The sequence below is a fragment of the Denticeps clupeoides genome, chromosome 17 (genome assembly GCF_900700375.1).
Source record: "Denticeps clupeoides chromosome 17, fDenClu1.1, whole genome shotgun sequence".
NCBI lineage: Eukaryota > Metazoa > Chordata > Actinopteri > Clupeiformes > Denticipitidae > Denticeps > Denticeps clupeoides.
In genome coordinates this window covers 16,912,245-16,936,289 of record NC_041723.1, presented here as the reverse complement: position 1 = coordinate 16,936,289, position 24,045 = coordinate 16,912,245, and the positions used below count along the sequence as shown (strand labels likewise).

The 24,045-nt window shown below is 43.8% G+C and overlaps 1 protein-coding gene across 2 annotated transcripts in view; it reads left to right on the top strand.

Annotated features, from left to right (window-relative positions):
• Positions 1-24,045, top strand: part of otud7a (OTU deubiquitinase 7A) — a 66,594-nt gene that overhangs the window by 30,963 nt on the left and 11,586 nt on the right. For both annotated transcript variants that reach the window (XM_028958648.1, XM_028958649.1), the window contains exons 3-10: positions 3,696-3,849; positions 12,460-12,642; positions 12,948-13,166; positions 15,313-15,414; positions 16,026-16,153; positions 17,450-17,562; positions 20,039-20,166; positions 21,354-21,503. In XM_028958648.1, the coding sequence (XP_028814481.1) occupies positions 3,765-3,849; positions 12,460-12,642; positions 12,948-13,166; positions 15,313-15,414; positions 16,026-16,153; positions 17,450-17,562; positions 20,039-20,166; positions 21,354-21,503 (1,108 nt within the window). In that variant the 5' untranslated portion in view covers positions 3,696-3,764. The remainder of the gene's footprint in view (positions 1-3,695; positions 3,850-12,459; positions 12,643-12,947; positions 13,167-15,312; positions 15,415-16,025; positions 16,154-17,449; positions 17,563-20,038; positions 20,167-21,353; positions 21,504-24,045) is intronic.

Below are 24,045 nucleotides of genomic sequence, written 5' to 3'. Positions count from 1 at the left end.
AAAGAGCGGCTTGGATGGCCACCGTGCTCTGAAGAAGGGTGGTGATTTTGTTCCAGGCCGTAGGTGCTCTTCTGCAGCGGGGTGAAGGGGAGGGGATGGCTACTGACATCATCATTCCTGTGCCAGAAAATATTCCAAAGCGTGGTATTCAGATGCATCCCCCTTCCAGCTGTCACAGCAACAGAGTGAATATTGTTCCTAGATTGAAAAAAACGGATTTGATGACTGTTGATCACAATGCTGTGATGTAGCCATGGAACTGAGGACAATAATAAGGCAACGGGTACATCACACTACCACGCCTTATGTCCAGAATCTGAGTCATCCTCTCCTCTATACACAGTGCCTGCGCTCATTCAACAGAGGCAGGACAGTGTGTCCCAACTGTCCCTCTGAACACTCCGACTCTAAGTCCAGCTGTCCCCAGGGCCCCACTCAAAAACCTGCAGGCCCTCAGCTGAGGCTGTGGTACCAGGTGCATCCTGGAAGGGTCTAATCTATCTCTAATGTACATTCTAAATTTGCGACTGTAGTACAGTCCGATTTTTGTACTGTATGGCAGAAACAATTGCAACTTCAATTAAAAAAAAATATATATTCTATATATTTCTATATTCTATATAAAGTTTGATGCTGTACAGGATTCTCATCTCAGTGTAGTATAGGGGTACAAAGGACTGAGTGCTAAGCATGGGACATGTTTGCAAGTGTGAGGTCATCTTGAAGAATAGAAAGTAACTAGAAGCCAAAATTCCAGGGGAAATTTTGATGGGCCTGTCCGGGCGTTTTTCGTAGGAGCGCGGGCATGCTAACATCAAAAATGCTAACAGGGCTTGGCCAAGGTGCTTCACATGAAATTTGGTGTCGTTTGGAGCATGTAACATGCTAATGCTAGCATGCTAACATCAAAAACGCTAATAGGGTGTGGCCAAGATGCGTCACTGTAAATTTGGTCACGTTTGGAGCATGTTAAAAAAATTAGCATGTTAGCATGCTAATGCTAGCATGCTAACATCAGAAACGCTAACAGGGCGTGTCCAAGATGCGTGACGTTAAATTTGGTGACGTTTGGAGCATGTTTAACAATTAGCATGTTAGCATGCTAACGCTAATATCAAAAATGGTAACAGGGCGTGGCCAAGATGCGTCACTGTAAATTTGGTGACGTTTGGAGCATGTTTAAAAATTAGCATGTTAGCATGCTAACGCTAACATCAGAGACGCTAACAGGGCGTGTCCAAGATGCGTGACGTTAAATTTGGTGACGTTTGGAGCATGTTTAACAATTAGCATGTTAGCATGCTAACGCTAATATCAAAAATGTTAACAGGGCGTGGCCAAGATGCGTCACTGTAAATTTGGTGACGTTTGGAGCATGTTTAAAAATTAGCATGTTAGCATGCTAATGCTAACATCAAAAACGCTAACAGGGTGTGGCCGAGATGCGTCATGTTAGATTTGGTGATGTTTGGACAATGTCCCTAATAAAGCAGCCAAAGGACCAGGTGGTCTTAATAATGTGGATGATTGGCATCCTAATGAAGCTGCTGGTTTGAGATTCCATTGAATTACAGTGCTGGCGCTGCTGCTGTATCAGTACCCCTTGTAGGACCCCCTTTGCTGGCAATGACACAGTAGCAGTACCACTTATAAGGGGCCCCATTTTACCAATGCTACCAATGCTAAAATTAGCATTCAATGCATTCTAATGGGAAAATGACCCTGTTTGAGCGTTAATAGCTCGGCCACGCCCAGTCCGATCGCTTATAAAAGTAATAGCACACCTCACACAATATAGTACTAATTTTTGATATATAGCATGCCGGTGTGCGTGGTTCGGTACGACCCGCATTAATTGCCGAAGAGCGAGGCTGAAATAATAAATAAATAAATAAATAAACTTTTTTTCGCCCATTGACACTTTTTTGTTTTTTCAAATTTGTCAATGATCCGTAAATCAGACAGAGAGAAACCATACGTCAAAGCGTCGGTCTTGGAGAGATCTACGACACAACATCAAAATCTCTTTTCTATGTAAAACCATCTGGACACAAAGTCCAAAAAAGTCCAATTTTGGACTAGGATAATAAACGCGTTCCGAAAACGCTTTTTGGCGAATTGCGCGCCGACCGTAAATCCGGCCGAGTCGAGCCATACGTCAAACCGTGCGGAACGAAAAGCCGCACGATTTGACATGAGAGTCGTGTGTGTGCTGTGAAGCGTCTCATTGCAAATTGTTGAAAACCAGATTTTTTCACACTTTTAATGTTTTGATCACAATTTGTGGCCCTCCTGTAGTCCCCAAAGAAGCAATCAATATGTCATTTTGTGCGGAGAGGTCAGGCCTTCGGCCTGACCTCTCCGTTTTTTTTGTGCGTCTCACGGTCTTAGCGTGGCAGCCACAAATGCGAGACATGGCCTTTTTGGCCTTCTTCCCTATTTCCCATGTTTTCCTGACCACTGTTGGTGGTAGCAACACATCCAATATGTCAGATTGTGTGTCTCGGCGAGGCCTTCGGCCTCGCCTCGACTCCCGTGTCTCTAGCTTTTACGGCTGGTCACAGGGAGCTGAAAACCTCTTCCTCTGTGCATTAGTAAACCACAATTTTTACACTTTGAACCCGATTTGTGGGCGGGCCGTACGACTTACCAAAATAAACAATACGTCATATTGTGCGGAGTGGTCAGGCCTTCGGCCTGACCACTCCGTTGTTTCTGTGCGTTTCACGGTTTTTGCGTGGCAGCCTTGAACGTAAGACATGTCCTTTTATTGCCTTTTTCCCAGTGTTCCGGGTTTATCCGGGTTTTCCAAACCCCCGTTGGTGGCACCGACTTGTACCATATGTCAGATTTTGTGTCTCGGCGAGGCCTTCGGCCTCGCCTTGACTCCCGTGTCTCTAGCTTTTACGGCTGGTCACTGGGAGCCAAAAACGTGTTCCCAGCACGATAGTAAACGGTACTTTTTACACTTTGAACCCGATTTGTGGGCGGGCCGTACGACCTACCAAAATAAACAATACGTCATATTGTGCGGAGTGGTCAGGCCTTCGGCCTGACCACTCCGTTGTTTCTGTACGTTTCACGGTTTTTGCGTGGCAGCCTTGAACGTAAGACGTGTCCTTTTTTGCTGGTCCCAGCACAATAGTAAGTGGTCTGTCATGCTGACAGGCCCAAACTAGCCTTTTTGTTTATTATTTAAAACGTCATATGCACAAACATTATTAAAGAGCATTGCTTCTTTCTTTTTTTTACTTAAGTAAATCCTGAGGAAGCATTTGATCCTACACAATTATTCTGTAGCACTGTGCTTAGATCCAGCTCAAAAATAGTGACATATATTTAATGGATCTATAAAAGGTGCTACTTCCAGGATGTACGGGCCAGGATGGGCATTAGTATTTCTCAGAAATATTCCTACTATGGTCACAGACAGACAGTCTTAGAATGTCCTTGGCATGTTTTACTGATAGTAGCATTCTGTAAACTGTTTGTATTCCATGTTGGATTGGATTCTTAGACTGTCCATAAGAGGGGTTCTAATAAAAAAAAAAAAACACAGTCGGCCTTATACAGGCTTCTAAAGACCACTGAAGAGCCTCCTGACTGTGCATGTTTTAATTTAAAATCAATCTGACTGTTCGGTGAGGCTTAAAAAAAATAAAAGGATGCTGATCATTCCATTTCTCTTTCTGCAGATGACAGCGTGAAGCCTGGCTACCACGAAGGCCACCGCTGCAGGCTGGGCAGCGCTTCCACATGATCACATGACTCTGGACATGGATGCGGTCCTGTCAGACTTTGTTCGGTCCACAGGGGCAGAACCAGGTCTGGCACGAGACCTGCTGGAAGGTAAGAGCATAATTTATTTCCTCTTATTTCATTTGGGTTAAAATGTGACTAGGATTCTCTGATCAAAAGGATTCTGTAGAGAATTAAAGTACATGGGGAATAGATAGTAAAGCTTCTAGCAGTGCTATGTTTTGTTGACTGGCAAAGTGTTGATTTCACTTTTTTGGAGCACACACACCTGATTGAGTTTGAACTTGGTGTGACTTACAGCTTCCTTTACTTGATATGAAGGTCTCCAAAGATGTCCTACATACAAAGACAGGGGACAATAATGCAGTAAATACAGTCATTATTGCCAAGTCAAGATGCACCATACCAACGAACTGCTACTTAAGATTTAAGTATTTTATGAATTCTTTTCTTTCCAAACACGTTTGTTTTTTGGTTGAATCGTACAGGTTATAGGTCACATTAAAGGTGGGAAAAGTTTAGAAATTAAGTATTGTGCTCAGGCATTTTGACTGATGTGTACACTTTTTTTTATACATTTACATTTACAGCATTTATTAGACGCCCTTATCCAGAGCGACTTACAATCAGTATTTACAGGGACAGTCCCCCTGGAGCAACTTCGGGTTAAATGTCTTGCTCAGCGACACAATGGTAGTAAGTGGGATTTGAACCCGGGTCTTCTGGTTCATAGGTGAGTGTGTTACCCACTAGGCTACTACCACCCCTACTACTACCATACCCGCTGTAGATGTAATTAATACTTAGATCAAGTACATTGCACTTGTAATGAAACCCTTTGAGATATGAAATGATAAATAGAATTAGGTATGAGAATATGGAAAAGGGTGAGTGTGTAGATGTATGGAGAATCATGGAAATCTGTCACATGACCATTAGTTTCCAACCAGAGGCTAGGTGTAGATAAGCGCTGATAATTTGTTGCACAGCTTGCATCCTTGCAGGCAAGTATCTGTGCTGACAAATTGTAACCCATATTTCGTGCTGTTCCAGAATTTTCTTGCCTTCTGCCCTGTGGTCATGATGACAAATCCCAGCTTTAACGTTGTCCCACAGTTCGTGTTCTTCCGGGCCTCCTCTATTGTACTCTCCCCGTCTCACCGCTTCGCTGACAAGCACTGTCCCTGACCAGACGCCGTAGCCCCGGGTCCTCGCTGAGTCTGTGTTCCTTCTCTTGCCGTGGGATTGGGGCGGGCCGGCAGAAACTGATTTAGTAGCCCATGTGACGGCTTTACGAGCGTGCTCCCCTGGGAGACCTTTTTGCCCATTCAGTGGAACTCATTGATCAGTGGAGTGGTCCTGGCGCTCGCACCAGGTGGAGACAGCAAGGAGGGGGGTGATGAGGAAGAGAAAGCCCCAGAATGCAGACGTGCCCACTTGGACCATGCCGATATTTTTTATGAATTTTTTATATATATATAGCCATGAACAAAATATATATATTTGCAACAAATATATATATATATATATATTTTTTATTTTTTGTTCATGGCTTTCTGGGTTATAACAGCTTAGCCTGAGACATGATAGATGTTCGGTGCTCACCTCCTCAGATGTTGCTGAGCTAAAGCAGAGGGGAAGAGCTGCACCTGCATTCGCTGTACACCCCGCCCCCCACTCCACCTTAACTTTCAACCCCAGAGCCCAGCTTCCCCCCTCCCCCTTCATCCGACTGACTCCCTGGCTGAGAGGCCTGTAATTGCCTGGGCTGGAAGTGTGAATGCATCTCCAATCTGGCACCACGTGACGACGCAGAAGGACACTTAATCCTCAAATTTTCTTTTATCAAACATGCCAGTAATTAGTCAAACATCAAATGAAATGTTTTAAGAGCTACCAGAATGGCTTGTGACCAACAGATATTCAGACGAACCATTAGAAGTGATAGTGAAGAATTAATGATTGTAATTCTAAAATGCTTCAGACGTTCTGCAATTACCACAGCACAAAATTAAAATGAGTACTCGCTAGGTACAGTGCAAATATCATTAGAATATACTATATTGGCCAAAATATAAGTATACTGGCAGATACCAGTGTACGAGATGTACTGCATTTTGTCCCAGCTGGGCCAATACAGTAATGTCAACAGGCAAGTTGGCCATAATGATATCTTATTGATAAGTAGGGTTATATCTTAGGGATAAGTATAGTTGCGTTTTAAAGCAGACTGCCTGTTAATGGATAGCACTGCTGGGTACCCACATGAAGTAAGTGCTGTTTAATGGGGGGGCTGAACCAGATGCCAGTGTTTATGAATCATTATTAGTCATCTGTTTTGAGAATTTTAATTCCCCCCTGCAACCAACGTCAGAGCAAGGCAGTCTGACGCTCTTCAATAAAGCAACGAATAAAAAGTGCACTGGTTCTGTGTGTGCCTTCCGACTTTTTCCGATTAGGAACAGCAACTCAAACAGTACGGCTACAATTGGACAGAAAAGAGCACAAAGAAAATTCATGTCTTTCCCAGGGTTCCATTTGTTTGTGTTCTGATCAGTCCCTGTAGTGTTGGGTTATGTAATCTGGTGGATCCTACTGGACAGATGAGAAGAGGGCTTAGCCAGGCTGCTTCCAGGAAAAGGGAATGCTGTTATCAGGCACACACACACACACACACACACTCACTCTCTCCATCTTAATGAAGCGCTGCAGGAGGGTGTGTGCATAAACAGCCCACTGACGAGTGGGGTTTGCCCTGGTCTCACTGTTCACTGCGATGCAGTGTATTTCACTGAAACGGGAGGCTTGGGATGGGAGGCTTCCCTGTATTCTCTGTAGCTTCTCTGTATTCGTCTGTAATAAAAATAGCATCTTAATTATTAACATCATGCATACAATGAGCTCAATGCAACATGTTTGAACTGTCTTACTAGAGATCATGAGGTCTTGTAACAACTAAGAAACCTGCCGATTCAAGTGTGGAAACCGCAAGGTGATTCTGAAGATGCAGCCCGTTCTCCGTATGTAGGTCACAGTAAATCGTAGCGCCGCTGTCGTAATGTATGTACCTGCAGTCCAACTCAGCATCCGCTCTTCACCTCTGATAAATGTTGTCCAAGCCTGGTGCAAAATAGCACATCAAGTTCAACAACAATGAAATGATGATGATGACGACGATTCGTGGGAACTGGTTACGAGCACGCTTTGCTGACTGGACGCTGTGTCTGCGCTTAAAACGTCAGATGTACAGTATATAGGACTTACATAAGATGACATACAGTATTAACCAGCATTGTCCTGTTGTAGCAGAGCAGACGTCTGGTTCTCCATGTTCGCCCGTCCGCTCCGTTTTGCTGCATCTGGGTGCGAGCTTTGCTCCGCCGTGGGAAATTAAGCTGCTTTTGCTTTGATTGTGTGGGTGAATAAAGATGTGTTGACTGAAAGATGGCTTCTCGCATGCCTCTTCCTGTTACAGTCTCAAGGTGACAGAGTGCATTTCGAAACCAGTCTTAGTTTTGCCATCTGTGTGGTTCCGTGCGTTTAATCAGCTCTAGATGGATTGTAATGTTTTTTTTTTTGACAGGGACATGATGAGTAAGACGGAGTGGTGTTGGTCTGTTGGGGAGCTGCTGGTAGGGGGTTCCATTTTTGTGTTTGTGTGTGTGTCCACACGCTCATATGACACAGTCACAGCTCAGTGGCCTGGTGTGAAATGCCTCACGGTGCCTGAGGAACGTGTCTGTGCTCATACACACTCTGTGCTTTATTTTCAGGGCTGTAATAGAGGTTTCCCGTGTAGATCATGTCCCCTCGTGTTGTCAGTGCTGATCTACTTGGTTTCCTGTATGAAATGTTCGGGTTCCGTGGCCCGTGCCCTGCAGGGTTCCGCTGGTAGTGTGACTCCGGCTCAGACAGGCTCGCCTCATCCTCTGAGTAATGATGTGGTGATGGTGGAGGGCCTCGGGATCTCATGCTGGACAGATGAAGTGTGTTGCCCTCTGGGGGTACGTGGAGGTACTGCAGCCTGTACTGCTTTTCCTGAACCGGTTACGTTCCAAGCACTGTTTACTCTCACATGGAAATGAATAATTTCTTTAAAATTGCATAGTGACACTGATTTAACTGCAGACATTGTGTTTAGCTTTTTGATACCAGAACTATCAAGCATACTTAAACCACAGACGACAAGGCTGCATCCTCTTACTGTAATACAATATATATTATATCATATTACTACAGTTTGTGCGGCTCACATAAACATTGCACAAACAGTGCCATAGACATTTGACCCTGTAACGTTTGAACAAAACAACGTAATTGGAGAGAAGTCAGTCATCTCAGAGCTCCTCCCTCTACAGTATTTAAGCGTGGCGGAGCGGGGCCGTTAACGGTGCTGGACATGCTCGTCTGCATTGACTGGGAGGGATAATGCTTAGAACGTGCATTAGATGTGCTGAGTGCTCATTTGATTAAACTCACACTCGAGTTTTGTCCTCGGCCGGGAAGAATAGAGGAATCCATAAAGTGGAATAAGATTTGTATCGATGTATGTAACTGTGGGAGGAAGTGCAGGGCTGGGCGGTAGCCACTGTAGGCACAATGGAGATGTCTGGCTAGGAAACACTCATTCACACACGCACACACACACAAACACACACACACACACACACACACACACACACACACACACACACACACACACACACACACACACACACAGCATAGTTCTGAACCTGAACCTGTACATAAGGCACATGCAAAGATCATAAAGATCAAATCATATGCATTTATTTAAATCTATATTCTTAAATTTAATAAAAATGCCATAAATGAACCCTTGTCATGATCCCCAGAATCAGTGGAATTTAAATTACCATATGAATTAAATGTAGTTTTTGCCATTGAACGTATGGAAAAATACTCGCCTCAGTCCTTTTTTCTCGTTTCATCTTGAAAGTAAAGTGATTGTCATGGTGAAAAGCTGCAGCACAGCATCCAGTGAACACAACAGAATGTGTCCTCTGCTTTTAACCCATCACCTTAGTGAGCAGTGGGTAGCCATAACAGCCATAACACTCGGGGAACATGTGTGGGGACAGTCCCTTCATCAAGGTGACCTCAGTGGCACCTTGGCTATTCAGGATTCGAACCGGCAACCTTCTGATTACAGGTCTGTTTTCTTAGCCACTAGGCCAACCACTGCCACTGTCTCTTTTTCTCTCAATTAAAAAGCCTTAGATACAGAAACATGCAGACATTAGTTCCCAGTTCTCTAGTTTGTAAGAGTGCATGTGTGCATCTATGTGTAAATGAGAGAGACTGAGTGACAGAGAGAAACAGTGGTGACTGCTCTGCTTATTCTAACGTGAAAATAAATGCTCATAGATGCACTGTCATGTTTGTATTGGTTTTAATGAAGGTGTGCTAGAGCGTGCTCAACTTTCCGACAAACTTGCTCAGAATCCATTTATTGCAGATTATCACCTCCCACATTTCCGTGCAGCGCAGTGCATTAAAGCCTCCTGAAGCACAGCTTCACTGGACCTCCCTGGCACGGCACGGAAGAGCTTTTTTCAGTGCAGAAAAGCTGGACGGTTATTGGATAAACGCACCAAAACCGCATCTCTGCGAATGAATGGAACAGTGGGCAGGCTAGGGTGCTGCATGATGATCTAAAAGGCGGAACCTCTTTTTGATTGACAGCATGTTCTAAGTATACATCAGCACTACAGAAACATGTGTTTGCAGGTGAAGACATTTGTGTTTTATACAAATCATTCTTTAAATAAAAAAGAAAAAAAAAACAATATTATAGTAACCTTGACTATCCTTGTTTCTGCATTGTAAAGATAATTTGTATAGTTAAAGCAGCTTGTGGAAGTGCTTATTGTTGGCCTGATGTTTAGTGGCCTTCCTCACAAGGAGAGACCCTCTCAGGGAGTGGGACGTGTTGTTTGGGGGATCTGGGGAACTTTCACAGGGCATACACAGGCATGAAAAGTGCAAAGAACATGTGAGATGGCGAGTTGTTACGAGTGGGTCACAGAGCATTTTCTGCAAAAGGAACGGAGGGCAAAATACATTTTTAAGCCTGACATGAGCTTCCCGTGTTTGAAAGACTGGTGCACGCTGCATACAGACTTTTTAACACGGCACCCAGCCTGAACTCCATCGCCGCTTCACAGGAGAGGACAGACACCGGGACTCAGGACCCCCGGTCCGTCCCCTCCGCCTCCGCTGGGTGTGGCAGAATGCAGGAGTGAGACTGTCTGTCTTGCTTTAGAGAGATGCAGGTCGGCAGGGTGCTGAGTGCTTCTGATCGCTGCCTCGCCATTCCTTCATTCATTCTGGTTTCAGGTTTGGTTCAGACGTAGCCGTGTGGTAACGTTGGGTGAGTTTTCTTTTTTTTTTCCCCATCACCCCGGGAACTTCTCTCCCTGTCTCCACGCCTCTCTGCCTCATCTCCCCTTTCTCGCACCACCAGCCGGATGTGGCATATTTTATAGTGAGTTAGGATCATGATACACGATACACGATACACAATACGATTATATCACAATATATTGTGATGCTGCGATAGTTCACTGAAAATGTAAAAACAGAGCTGACATGTCAAGCAGTAACTCAAAGTACCCAGCTGTACGGCGCCATCTACAGGAGTGGAGGTTGTAGTCACATGCTGATTCTCATCTCTGCTGACCTCACTAAAGAAAACGCTCAACAGCACCACCTGGTGGACTAAAGTTTACCACAAAAAAATGATATTTGATGTTGCTGTATCGGTATTTTCTAACACCCGTATTTGGTCATAATTTCTGGTTTATTATTACTGGGCTACATTTCTGATTGTGTTATAATGTGATGTTAAGCTTGTATTAATTTTTTTTTCGCAGTGATGTTGGTAGGGCACCAGGTTTAGTGGATGGTGTAATTGTTGGCTCTGCGATGGCGGCTTCTCCGAGGCCCTGGAAGGGCTTCCTGTCACAGAGATAAGCCACTATCTGGGAGAGATGGAGGCAGCTGCATATATATGTGTGAGGGCGTGTGGTGTGTGTACACTTGTCTGGCGGTGACTGTCACATCACATTAGGAGGCCCGTCTTGCTTTTTTTGTTTTTCCGGCCCTCTCTTTTGGAGAGACCCTTTTATTTCTCTCTGTTTTGCCATACGCGCCGGGTGTTTTCTGTCCTCCGAACAACATAATCTGGGCTTAACAAACACACTGAATGCTCTGTGCTAAAACCAGACTTAGCCTTCAACACTGATTATACAGATTTCAGATTTCATAAACAACTTCCATGCGCTGAAATGCAGGATGTGAATGACGAATGAGCAAATCTGGGATCATTTCTGTCTCTGGTGTGTGAAAGCAAGAGCCTTTGGACTGTTGAACATTGTCCATGGTGTTTATTGTCAGACGTAAAGCAAAGGGGACCTGATTTGTTTGGTGTTCGAGACAGACGGTGAGCTGAAGATACGTTCATAAAAGTTCTTACTCAGTTCATTTAAAGGCAGTTTGATTATATTGCTACTCTATGTTTAATTAACACTTTGGAAAAGCTTGGTCCCCAAAAAAGTCCCCAAAAACAGCATTAGAATAAAGTCTTAGCAGATTGTCTCTAGACCCATTGTTTATAATTATGCACTTGGTATTATTACTTTTTATATGTAAAAATAGTCAATTGACTATTTTATAAAAATCTATTGTATCTTTAATATTCTGTCCCTTCTTATGCACACTCACATAAAGTATACTATTAATTAGGGTCCAGAATTATTGTGTTACAGTATTACAAGTGTTAATATAATATATTGTACTGATTTATGATTAGTATCGGCATTTTATTTTATTTTTTTAACAGAATTACTCAATCACTCACTCAATATATCCATAACCACTTCCTCCTGAGCAGGTTCAAGGCTGCCGCAGCCCATTCTGGGAAATAGGACAGGAAGCTATTATTCCAGACTCTAATACCATTTTTCAGTGCCTCACAAAAATATTGAAAAAAGGATGTTTCAATTATCAGTATTTTGATATACGCTGGACCCTGTCTCTGCATATGAGATAGATATAAGTGTGGGTGTAGAAAATAGAAATTGAATGCTATTTGCATTATGTAAGTCATTTAGATGCTGTGTGTGTAAAATATTCCTTCTAAGCCAATAAGGTAGACATCAGCATTAGCGTTGTTAAAAGCCTTTTAAATTCCAGCAACTGCAATTATTCAAGCACAATTAAATGCACCCTTTAAAAAAGCAGAGAGCTTTACTTACTGGGTTTACTTGCCCGGTATGATGTGATAAACTGTGGCTGATAGATTTGGGGGATCGTCAGGCCTTTACATCCAACTTCAATGTTTTTTTTTCTTTTTGCATATTTTTGTGATATTTGCGAAGTTGATAGACACTCTTTTTTTGTCATCCACAGCTGTTGTGTGTTGCTTTTGCTGTTTTCATAAGACCTTAATCCTGTCCAAATTGTGGCAGAGATTTATGCATTTTAGCATATGTTTGTAGGTAAGAGAAGGGTGTACTGTTACATAAATGGCTCATATATTTTCTTTTTTTGTATTAAGTTCAATTGCCAGATGTTCTTTGCCAGATTTGATATTGTTTAATGTGTGAGATCTCAGACCATATTGATATTTGCACAGGATGATCTTCATTAAACCACATATGGCCCTCTGTTTGTGTGCAGGTAAAAACTGGGACCTGAGCGCTGCTCTAAGTGACTATGAGCAGCTCCGGCAGGTCCACACTGCCAACCTGCCCCAGGTGTTCAATGAGGGACGCTACAGCAAGCATCCGGAGCGAGACACCCCCCAGCACCTCGCCAGCAAGGTGGAGCAATGCCTGCAGAGAGCGGAGGAGAACACGCAAGGTGATATGAATATGATTATTTTGGTGATTCGCTGTCCCTCCCATGATCCTTTTCAAACCTGCTGGATCAGTTGTGCTGGACAAAAGACAGTGGGAGTTGGGAAATTTAATTTTTAATAAATAAGTACATTACCCCCTAGTTAGGACAGGAATTCAATTCACCTGACGGGAATTTGGATATAAGACTTAAGAATGATGATGCCTTGTTTGTTTGATGCTGGTTGGACAAGAACTGTAAAGTACTCTAACATCACATGCTGGCGGGTCTGGCTTACATCATTCCCTCTGTGTGCTTGTCCTATGCAGAGAAGCGTCTCTCCAGGGGCATATCCCACGCCAGCTCTGCCATCATGTCCCTGGCGCGGATGCACGTGACGGGCGAGTGTGCCCGCGAGCAGCTTCCCCTGGAGATGCCAATCTACACATTCCAGCTGCCCGACCTCAGTGTCTACAGCGAGGACTTCCGCAACTTCATCGAGCGAGACCTCATCGAGCAGTCCACCATGGTGGCGCTGGAGCTGGCCGGTGGGTCCCTTCTTAACAGCAACACCTTCAAACTCATGTTTGCAACCGTCATTAGACAACTACACAAAAAAAACATGAGCAAGGAGCTGACTGAAGAACTGGGGTTGTTGGGGCTGCATTATTGGTACTGTAATTCATTTAATAGGTAGTTAGCAGGTGCAGATTGTTCTACATTTAACCAGTAAGACACTCCAACATATCCTCTCAGCCAAATCAGGGGGCATTTTTTTTATTTCACGTTTAATTTTACTTGATTCATTGTTAAAAACACAAATCTTCAAACCAAATTACCAGATATCACTGATTAGATGAATTGTAAACTGTTACATAAGCTGCAAATCTGCCAATAGACTACATAAATTAGCTGGAGAACTAATTCTGTTGATTCATAATAATTTCATATATCCCTGCATATATTCATATTAATAAAACAAGTATAGTTGTATATATCGATAGCATTGAGGGTTGACCGTTATTGATTTTTTATTGGGATATTATCAAACATCTTGCATAGTCAGAAAGAGATTAATTAAGAGATTAATATGATGCTTTGCTGCCACAACAGAGCATTTATTCTGGATGGGCAATTTCATACCATACAAAGTTGTAAAAATTGTATAAGTGTAAGTCTTACAGGGTGAAATTGCTGTACAGAAAAAAAGGGCTGTTATTATTTTATATTAAGACTCTGGAATTTAAAGCTGACTTGTGACCAGAGGGCGAGACGTCCTGGTTTGTCTCGAGTCAGTTTAATAAATGCTGACGTGATGGACCCTGAGGACTCGGGCAGTGAGGCTGGCGTCTCGGCCCCGGTGGTTACGGAGGCTGGGCCAGGCGGAGGGTGTTTGGGGACGCAGGTGGGTGGACGTCAGGCCAGCGCTGCACCACCTGGGGGAGGGGGAATAGGTACAGGTTGGAGGTGGATGTTATTGGGGGCATGGTGGGAGGATGAAAGCAGACCATCCCTTGGGCGAAGGAGGCGGAGACGGAGAGGCAGGAAGCTTTCAGCTTCTCTCTCCATCAAACGCAGGTGTAGCCTGGCTGGAAAATGACAGTCAGTCAATTCATTTAAAGCAGTACAATATAAAACCTCTCATTATTTATCAAGATTGGTTTATTGTCAGTACAACAGTATAAACAGTATATATGTTGAAATAATGATAACTTAAATAGTGTACAGATCTCTATAAAAGAAAAGTACAACTTTTCTTTCATGTCAATGAACAGGACAAACAGGACAACATCATGTAGGATGCTTGTAAGTGGATATGTTGGATATTTCAAACAGGACAAAAGACAAGACAAACATGAGCAGAAATGTGCAAAATGTTGAGTATGTTATCAGGTGCACAAGGCTGGAGGTGTTTGGCGTGATGGCAGTGCATTGAGAGCATTGAGAGCTCTGACTGTTTGTGGGAAGAAGCTCTTGCAGTGTCCGGCAGTTACAGTTCTGATGCTGCGGAACCGTCTGCCAGACGGCAGGAGGGAGAACAGGGCGTGTGAGGGGTGGTGAGAGTCCTTCATTATGTTCCGGGCTTGATGGATGAGGTTGTTCTCGTAGAGTTGGGAGATGGTGGAAGTGGAAGACGCTCTGCTGTCTTCACTATCCGCTACAGGGCCTTCTACTCAGCGACAGTGCATAACCCATGCCAGACATTGATGTAGCAGCAGAGAACACTCTCAATGGTCCCCTGGTAGAATGATGTGAGGCTGGAAGGAGGAAGGAGGTTGACCTTCAGCTTCCTGAGGAAGTGCAGACGTTGCTGGGCTTTTTTGGTGGTGGATGTGGTGTTGAGGATCCAGGAGAGCATGTGCACACCCAGGAACTTCACGCTGCTGACTATCTCAACAGCAGATCCATTGATGTGCAGTGGGGTGGGGACAGTCAGTTTCTTCCTGAAGTTGACAACAATCTCTTTGGTTTTGGTGACATTGATAGTCAAGTTGTTTCTCCGGCACCAATCCACCAGATGTTTTATCTCCTCAACTTGATATCTATATCAGCTCGGTGACTTTTTCCTTTTGTTAAATGAAAATATTGATGTGAGAGATTGTGGTATAATTCATCACATACATTTATATGTGTAAAATGTACCTTTTGCTCAAGGACTGATTGGTGCTCCACTGCATGGCTTAATGTCTTCAGGTCGCCTGAACTGGTGGTCCAACATGTGCACCAGCTGTAAGAAGCTCCTGCCTCTTGCCACGACTGGGGACGGCAACTGCCTGTTGCATGCGGCATCGTTGGGTGAGTTTTCACCTGCAAACCTGCCACCCTGGGTCTTTCACACATTTAACTCATAAGCAAGTTGAGCTGAACTACTCATCATTTGTTTCTTAGTATTCTTTCACAGTTTCACAGTAATTGTGGTGTCATTACAATTCTGGAATTAAATATAAAGCTGCTTAAATATTTAAAGTATTTGTGACATCTGTGTGACCAAAGAGTCACATGGGTTAAAACCACCACCCTGGATCATTAATAATGACCAAAGACAGATACAATCTGCATGATTTAATGGCCTAGCGTGTAAGGGTGCGGACCTGTAATTGGAGGGTTACGGGTTCGAGGTCCCCTTGATGAAGGTACCGTCCCCACACACTGCTCCTTTCATGGCTGCCCACTGCTCACTAAGGTGATGGTTTAAATGCAGAGGACACATTTCATTGTGTCACCGTGTGCTGTGCTGCAGTGTATCACAGTCGCTGCCTTTTTTACTTTCATACGCACAATTCCTTATTTTAACAAGGAAGCACATTTGCACATTACAAGGCAAATCTTTATCTTGCATATTGGTGTTATTCATTAAATTCAGTGTTAACTGTTCAGTACATGCTCTGTGTTTGTGTGTGAGACAGGAATGTGGGGCTTCCACGACAGGGATCTGGTGTTGAGGAAGTCTCTGTACGCGATGATGAAGAGTGGTGCGGAGAGGGAGGCCCTGAAGAGGAGGTGGAGGTGGCAACAGACACAACAGAACAAAGAGGTAGCGGAACTGCAAATGCCGTCACACTAGAACTCACATCTCACAGGAAGTCTCCTGTGTTGCGTAGCTGGCTGAATGCAGTACCTACAAGCTACACCTACAAAATCCCATGTACAGGGATCATCACTTCATGTCCTCTGTCCATCAGTACACTGTCACATGCATCCTGAGGCTGAGTTTTGGCAATGCCATTGCTCTTTGGAAAAATGGTGCTACACTTAAATCATATATTTACATTTACAATTATGCAGTTAATCAGATGCCTTTATCCAGAGTGACTTACATTCAGTAGTTACAGGGACAGTCTCCCTGGAGACACTCAGGGTTATGTATTTTGCTCAGGGACACAGCAGTAGTAAGTGGGGTCTGAACCTGTGATTTTGCGGTCTTCTGTTTCATAGCCTTCTGTGTCATACCCACTAGGCCACTACCACTCCTCACATCTGGTTACCAGTGGTCTTTTGCTCACAAAATAAGCATCGATGTTTATCCATTTGTGAACAGCAGCTGTCTGCAGCACAGCACACGGTGCACACAGTGAAATTTGTCCTCTGCATTTAACCCATCACCCTGTGTGAGCAGTGGGCAGCCATGACAGGCGCCCGGGGAGCAGTGTGTGGGGACGGTGCTTTGCTCAGTGGCACCTCAGTGGCACCTTGGCGGATCGGGATTCGAACCGGCAACCATCTGATTACGGGGCCGCTTCCTTAACCGCTAGGCCACCACTGCCCCTGTAACTGTACATCTTTTAAGTATATCAGTAAGTTAGGTTACAAGTTGTGTAGGGTGTAGGTTCCACGTGAGATAAAATGATATAACTTATCCTTAAAGATACCTCCGAACTGTGAACTGAACTCTGACCTCTGAGTTCAGCATCTGTAGCATGAAGCCAACAGTGAGCACAATTAGAAAAGAAGGGAGAAGTTTAAGATGGAAGCCCAGTGCTGAATATCGGCCATGTCCATCGTTATACCTTCTAGTGCATTTGCCGATGTGACATAGACGTGTCAATATGGTCAAATGTGCCGACTGGATAACAAGCATAATTTTTGACTCCCAGATTAGTATCTGATTAGTTCAGAAAAAGAGCAGGCAGTGATGCACAAGACTCAGCAGTGCAGTTGTGCAGCAGTATGGGTGTGACACACATGCTATGTGCCTTCAGCATGAGTGTGAGTGTGTATCTGTGGGTGCATTTGAGCGCAAAGAGCTCGTGTGTGTGGGTGGGTTTGTGTATCGTGCCCATAATGACTCTCTCTCTCTCTCTCTCTCTCTCTTTCCCTCCCTCCATCACAGTCGGGGCTGGTGTACACAGAGGAGGAGTGGGAGAAGGAATGGAATGAGCTGTTGAAACTAGCATCCAGCGAGCCACGCACACACTTCAACAAGAACGGCAACACCAGCGGAGGGTAACACACACACACACACACACACACACACACACACACACTGTACATGTACAGCATTTTGCATCAGAATAGAGTATAACTATAAATACACCCCTCATAATATTTGACCGGATGTTCCTTTGTGAATTGCATCTTGAACAGAGGCTTTTGTCAACATTATTCATTTTTATGGCTTTATATTTAACCACACTTTGGCAGAATTGATGAAGTTCAATTGAGTTTTCAGTTTTTAAGCAGATTCCAGCTACTGCTTGAGTAATCATCATTAATTTATCAGGAATGGCTGGACTAGGTGTTTCTCAGACCTCGGTTTGATGCGTCTTTTCCCCAAGCTCCTCAACACCACCCTGTTACGCGTCCACCACAGGCACGACCGCAAATTAAACTCTACAAGATAAACAGCGTCCTCCGGGTTGCAATTAGACCTCAAGCTTTTTCAAGGCCACACATCCATTACACAGACCTGCACTCCGTGAAATGTTAAGGCGACGCACCCAGGAGAATCCATCATTTCAAGTTTATAGTTCAAAATACACTATTTACATAGAAAAGGTAGTGCCTGTGCACCCTCAATTTTCAGTGAAATAAAAAAAAAATGAAGATGAAATGGAGATGAGGTAAGTGTAGATGTCTCAGCAGTACGGAAAAAATCGAATGATGCCGGATACGGGCCAGAGGGAGCAAACCTTCTCAGATCAGTGAATCCAGATGAAGATATCAAATGCTGCCATCATCTGGCAGTATTTTAATGTTTTTAAACTTCCTGTTTATTTCTGTCAGTGTGCTCCTCTTGTGAGAACAGAGCGTGGAAACTGCAGCGTGTGTGTGCCTGTGTGTCAGTGGTTTCCTGAGCGCAAACCATGTTTCCACTCTGGCGTAGAAAGTGCGTCTCAGGGCGAAGCGTTCCATCTACTGACATCTTCTGCACCCCCTCTAGTTATTTTCCGTGCCTACCTGACCCACCAAACCACTTCCACCAACCACGGGTGCCTACACACAATGTGATCGGCTCCAGATGATGAGATGGAGCTGCTATTTCTGCCACGTTGTGATAAAACGTTCAATTTATTTGTTCATTTGTTTAGGGAACGCAGCAGTGCAGACCCACTGGAGATTTTGGTGTTCACCCTCCCAAATCTAATTTTATGAAATCTGAAATGGATTTGAGTTTTGATTACATCAATACACATGGATTCCGATCCATATTTGGAAGCACAACTTCTGATTCAGGCTTCTGTAGCATGTCTGTGAAGAAGTATGATCATGAAGGTGTGAAATGGAAGTGGTTTGGAAAGGCCCATCTTGCAGTTGAAGTCGTCCCTGTTGTGCGAGGCTCAGGTACCCTTGGCGCGGCAGACAGGAGTGATTTAATCATTAGCTCTGCCGCAGGAGCTCAGCGGAGCCAGTAATGACTTATCTAGTTAGCGATCTGTTCTGGCCTAGCATGTGATGAAGCCATAAATAGAGAGAGAGGGGGAATGCTCATATTAAAAGGCTGTTCATTAGCGCAGATCTGGCAGTGCGGCTGCGAAATTGTGATGACTTAATTGCAGCAAGTTCCCGTAAGGAGTCAGACTTGACTGGGTTCCCCCCTCCTCCCAAGTTCAACAGTGGAAAGAGAGGTTTGAAGTTTGTTCTCTAAAAGAGAACTGACTCTTGCATGAGTAACAAACTCACTGGACCTGAGGATGAAAATCTTTCCATGTACAACATCTGACCTACAAGCTGTCTGAAGAAATTAGAACATTTTTGTTGCATGGTTCCAAGTTGCATGTTTGGATCCGTCTGCTGCTAGTGGCTCTGGGTAGATTGGTTGATGCTTCTAGTTGGATAGAAGCTCTTTCATGGTGTGTTTTTTTTTTTTTTTTTTGGATGTGCACTTTTTTTTTGGCTTTGATATTGATTTCTCTTGTTAACATTTACGTTTACAGCATTTATCAGACACCCTTATCACCCTTATCAGACACCCACACTTACAGTCAGTAGTTTCAGGGAGCAACTTAGGGTTAAGTGTCTTGCTCAGGGACACAATGGTTGTTAGTGGGATTTGAACCTGGGTCTTCTGGTTCACAGGCGAGTGTGTTACCCTACCACTAGGCTACTACCACCCTGTTTAGACTGGTATCCGTGTGGAAAGTGTGATTTTAAAACACTGAAGAACTAAACATCAGACGTCTTTTTTCTCTCTCACACACACACGCCAGTCCTCGGTCATCTCCGCCCCGAGGCTCCGGCACAGGTGCTGTAAATACTTTATGCGAGATGACAGGCTGCTTGATTTTCTCTGAAGATATGGGGCTTTAAATCTGTTAATGTTGTTCAAGATCTAAGGCTTGAAAAACATTTACAGACACAAATGCCTTTGCTCACAGTAACTGATCTGCACTCAGAAACTCTACACATCGAATACTGCTGGCACTCCCCAGACTGGTTGGTGTAACAGAAGAAACCACTGTTCTGTGCATGTGTCCTACAGTGTGGATAACTCAGAAGATCCTGTGTACGAGAGTCTGGAGGAGTTCCATGTGTTTGTGCTCGCTCACGTGCTGCGCCGGCCCATAGTGGTGGTGGCTGACACCATGCTCAGAGACTCCGGTGGTGAAGGTACGGATCTGGATCTGCTGAGCAACACTTCCAGTGTAACTGAACAATCTGGTTCAACTCAACAAATATCTGGTATCGCCCATTCATCAGGATAAAGGACATTTCTGGGAACTTTCTTGGTTATTGTAAAGGATCCCTAGACCTTACTTTCCAATTTTTTTGCTACTCATTGAGAAACTGTCACCAGTTATATGGAATTTTTTTGGTAACCTGTGACCAGATATCCATTACCTCTTGATAGATTGGAGAAGGATATCCAGTAATTAATTAATGAATGCATACCAAAATGGAAAAGGGACACATGCTTCCAATATTTTATCTTTTACAGCAACAATTTTTCAGGTGCCCAGTGTTGCAAAGAAACAGGTATCTGAAAATGTCCCAGCAAACAATCTTGCTAATGAAGGGGAAAATATGGTGAACTGATGAGTTGAGCCAGAATGTCCTCAGTGTATTATTTGGGAAAACTATCTTGCTTGTTATTTGATTTATTAAATCAGTTATTGTATGGCATATTTCCATTATTATATCAAGTTATAAAACCCTATTCTGATGCTGGCAGCCATGGTGTTATAAGTGGGGTGACTGGTCTTGAACCCAGTGTACCAGAGTAGCAATCATATGAAGGACTAGAGGGATTTTTGTGTGGGAACCCCAGAGACAGGTTAATAATGGGCATGTGCTGTGAGATAAGTACAGTTGTGGATGCAACAAGAGACAAATGAATATGGGCCTGCTTCTCACAGAGAGCTTCTTATATGCTCTGACCTTTTATTCAAATATGGTTTAGAGGCCATTTTCTGTCCTTTAATTCCATATACTACTCAGCCTCTACTTACGTTTTACATAGCAGAATATAACATAGATTATACCATGTGACTAAAAGTTTCTAGGTTTAGATTTATGTGGATCCAGAGACCAAACATGAGTTTGTAGCCTGGAGTCATATGGACAAGAGCCATCACTGCAGTCTTTTATTGTATATGCTGTATATGCTTGGCTCTCAGGTGTGGAGGAAAATATTACACAAAGCTTGTTAATTGAGAACATTTGTAGTTTTTCTGCAACTTTGTCATTAGAAATCATATATATGTGTTGGATTGTAAGCATAATGTTAAAGTAAATACAGTACAGTAAAGTAAGAACACGGCTGTAATTAAAGCTTGTGCCCCTTGTTTCCGCTGCAGCCTTTGCCCCCATCCCGTTCGGAGGCCTGTACTTGCCCCTGGAAGTTCCACCTAACCGGTGTCACTGCTCCCCTCTCGTGCTGGCCTACGACCAGGCCCACTTCTCTGCACTGGTGTCCATGGAACAGAGAGACCAGCAGCGGGAGCAAGGTCGGTCATCCTGTCACAGAATACTCAAATTATTCAGCTGGAATGCAATTGTGAGTCTTTTGAAAGACAAAATATCAGGACTGGACTGGGTATCACACTGTATAGTGCAGACAGGTGTGAACATTAGCTGCATGTTTCACTTTAGAATGAATCAGCACAGCACATTATAATGTGGGTTCTGCCTCTCCTGTTGCATTTTCAGCTGAAACATGGGAATTATGGGGCGAATATGATTAAAGCAGAAGTAAATTTGTCAAAATGAACACAAAGACCTTGTTGCACATCTGACCGGAAATGGGTCCAGTTTACAGAGATCATCTGTCATTTGACTTGTTTTATATAATGCATGTGTTTTTATTCATTAGCTGGAAGTTTGACACCATAGGTGGTCAAAAATGGGAGCCATTACATTTTTAACATTAGGCAAAGCATCTGGTATATGACGCTGTGAATGTAACGAAGAAAAAAAAAACTAAAGCTTTAATGATTATTTATAGATCATCATGTACAGGTAACTAATTTGGCTTTTTAGCAGTAATACATACTTGTTTTTAGTATTATGACCATTACCACCACACATATAAACTGTCCAAAACAGCATGTATAAGAGAGACATAAATTCAACTCTGAGTCACAATAGAAATTCAGTCGGCCTGAAACTGATCAGTAAGCTATATGAATTATAGGCAGTGGTGGCCTAGTTGGTAAGCAAGTGAACCTGTAACTCTAGGGTTGTGGGTTTAAATCCCAAACTGCCAAGGTGCCACTGAGGTCCCCTTGATCAAGGTACTGTCCCCACCCACTGCTCCCTGGGCGCTTTTCATGGCTGCCCACTGCTCACTGCCCGCTGATGGGTAAAATGTGTGGTAGTATCCTAGTGGGTAACACACTCGCCTATGAACCAGAAGATCCAGGTTCAAACCCCACTTACTACCATTGTGTCCCTGAGCTAGACACTAAACCCTGAGTGTCTCCACTACTAATTGTAAGTCGCTCTGGATAAGGGCGTCTGATAAATGCTGTGAATGTAAATGGAAATGTAGGGAAAACAAGTAGGTGTAGACATGGGTGTTTGCAGTCTGAAGAGAGATGGTGTACCGTGTGACAATGCAGCAGGACAGACCTCATTGCCATTTGGAATGATTAATGCAGTGGCCTAAAGTTTAATTACCTGTAATCTATTATTCAGGTCCTCTTAGGCCACACCTATATGGGGCAACCTGAAGATGGCTCAGGGAGACAATATTTCCCATTATAGAATTATAACACATGGACATCAGTTTGTTCACCCAACTGGTAGCCATCTTAGTAATGCTCACAGGTGCTTTTTTGGTGGGGCTAACCTGACTCTTATCTGAATTAATGGAGAATCAATACTGCACTTTTAGGACATCAAATATGGTAAAAAAAAACAGAGCTTAAAATGTTTAAAAGGCCTTTTTGCAAGAAAGATACTATCCATGTATAATGCAAAACACAATTGGCTGAACATGTTGCTGGATTTGCCTTTTGGGGACGAACTTTTGCTCCTGTTCATGATGTTCTCACACACGAGTGCCCGAAACATGATTCTCCTTCCCAGACACACCCATCAAAATAGCAAACGGCAATAGACCCTGTCCCTCTGCATTGTTCAGATGAGGTGACGAGCCATTCTGATTGGTTTATTACATGTTACACCCAAACCACACCTCTGAATAATTTACAGAGCTTGTGTAAAATGAACTTCCCAGAGCCAATGTTACTTGCACTTCATCATCAAAACTGGGAATTCTGTCTTAAGAATTTCATTGTTCACGTCTTAGTGTCCTCCTAAATTTTATTTAGTGGCGCCAGCCTGAGGACATGTTCCCCTTTTGAGTCATGGGTCCTGTTCAAGGTTCTTTCGTGCCTCTGTAACCTTGGACACGTTGGAGGCTGCATTTGGGCTGAACATGTGAGTCACAATGTCCAGGTTTAAATTTAGCGTGATAAATACTTTAATATTGAAACAGCTGCGTGGGCCTGTGCCACCCCTCTCTGACTCACATCTTAGTCTTTGTTCTCTTTGTCCTTCTCGCTTTTTTAAACGAGTCCCTGTGTCACTGTGATCTCCTTAAGGGCTCCCTCTGAACGACAGATGAAGCGGGTCTCCGTGACAACCGTCCCCCTGACAGCAGCAGACAGTGTTCTAGCGCCGCTGTCATTCTCAGGGCGGAGCAGGCCTGTCTTCTTTGAGGACAACCAAAATCTGTCCTTTCAACCTGTTCGTGAGTCAGAGAAGAGAGAGAGAGGGATAGACAGAAAGAGGAGGAGTTTTAGAATGACCCTGCCGTAACACACAGCTGGCGGGCGTCTGCTTCACACAGGTGTCCTTTCCACCTTTGGGGAGATCAAACGCAAATCTGGAACTGCAGCTAATGCCTAAACCCTTTCAGTGGTTTCTCACACCCCTGTTTTACGGCCAGTCCTCCAGCTGCCGGCTGGTCTTCAGAATTGGGATAAACTCATAAATTCCACCATCAGTTATCAGACAGTGTAGACTGGACATCAGAACAGTTCA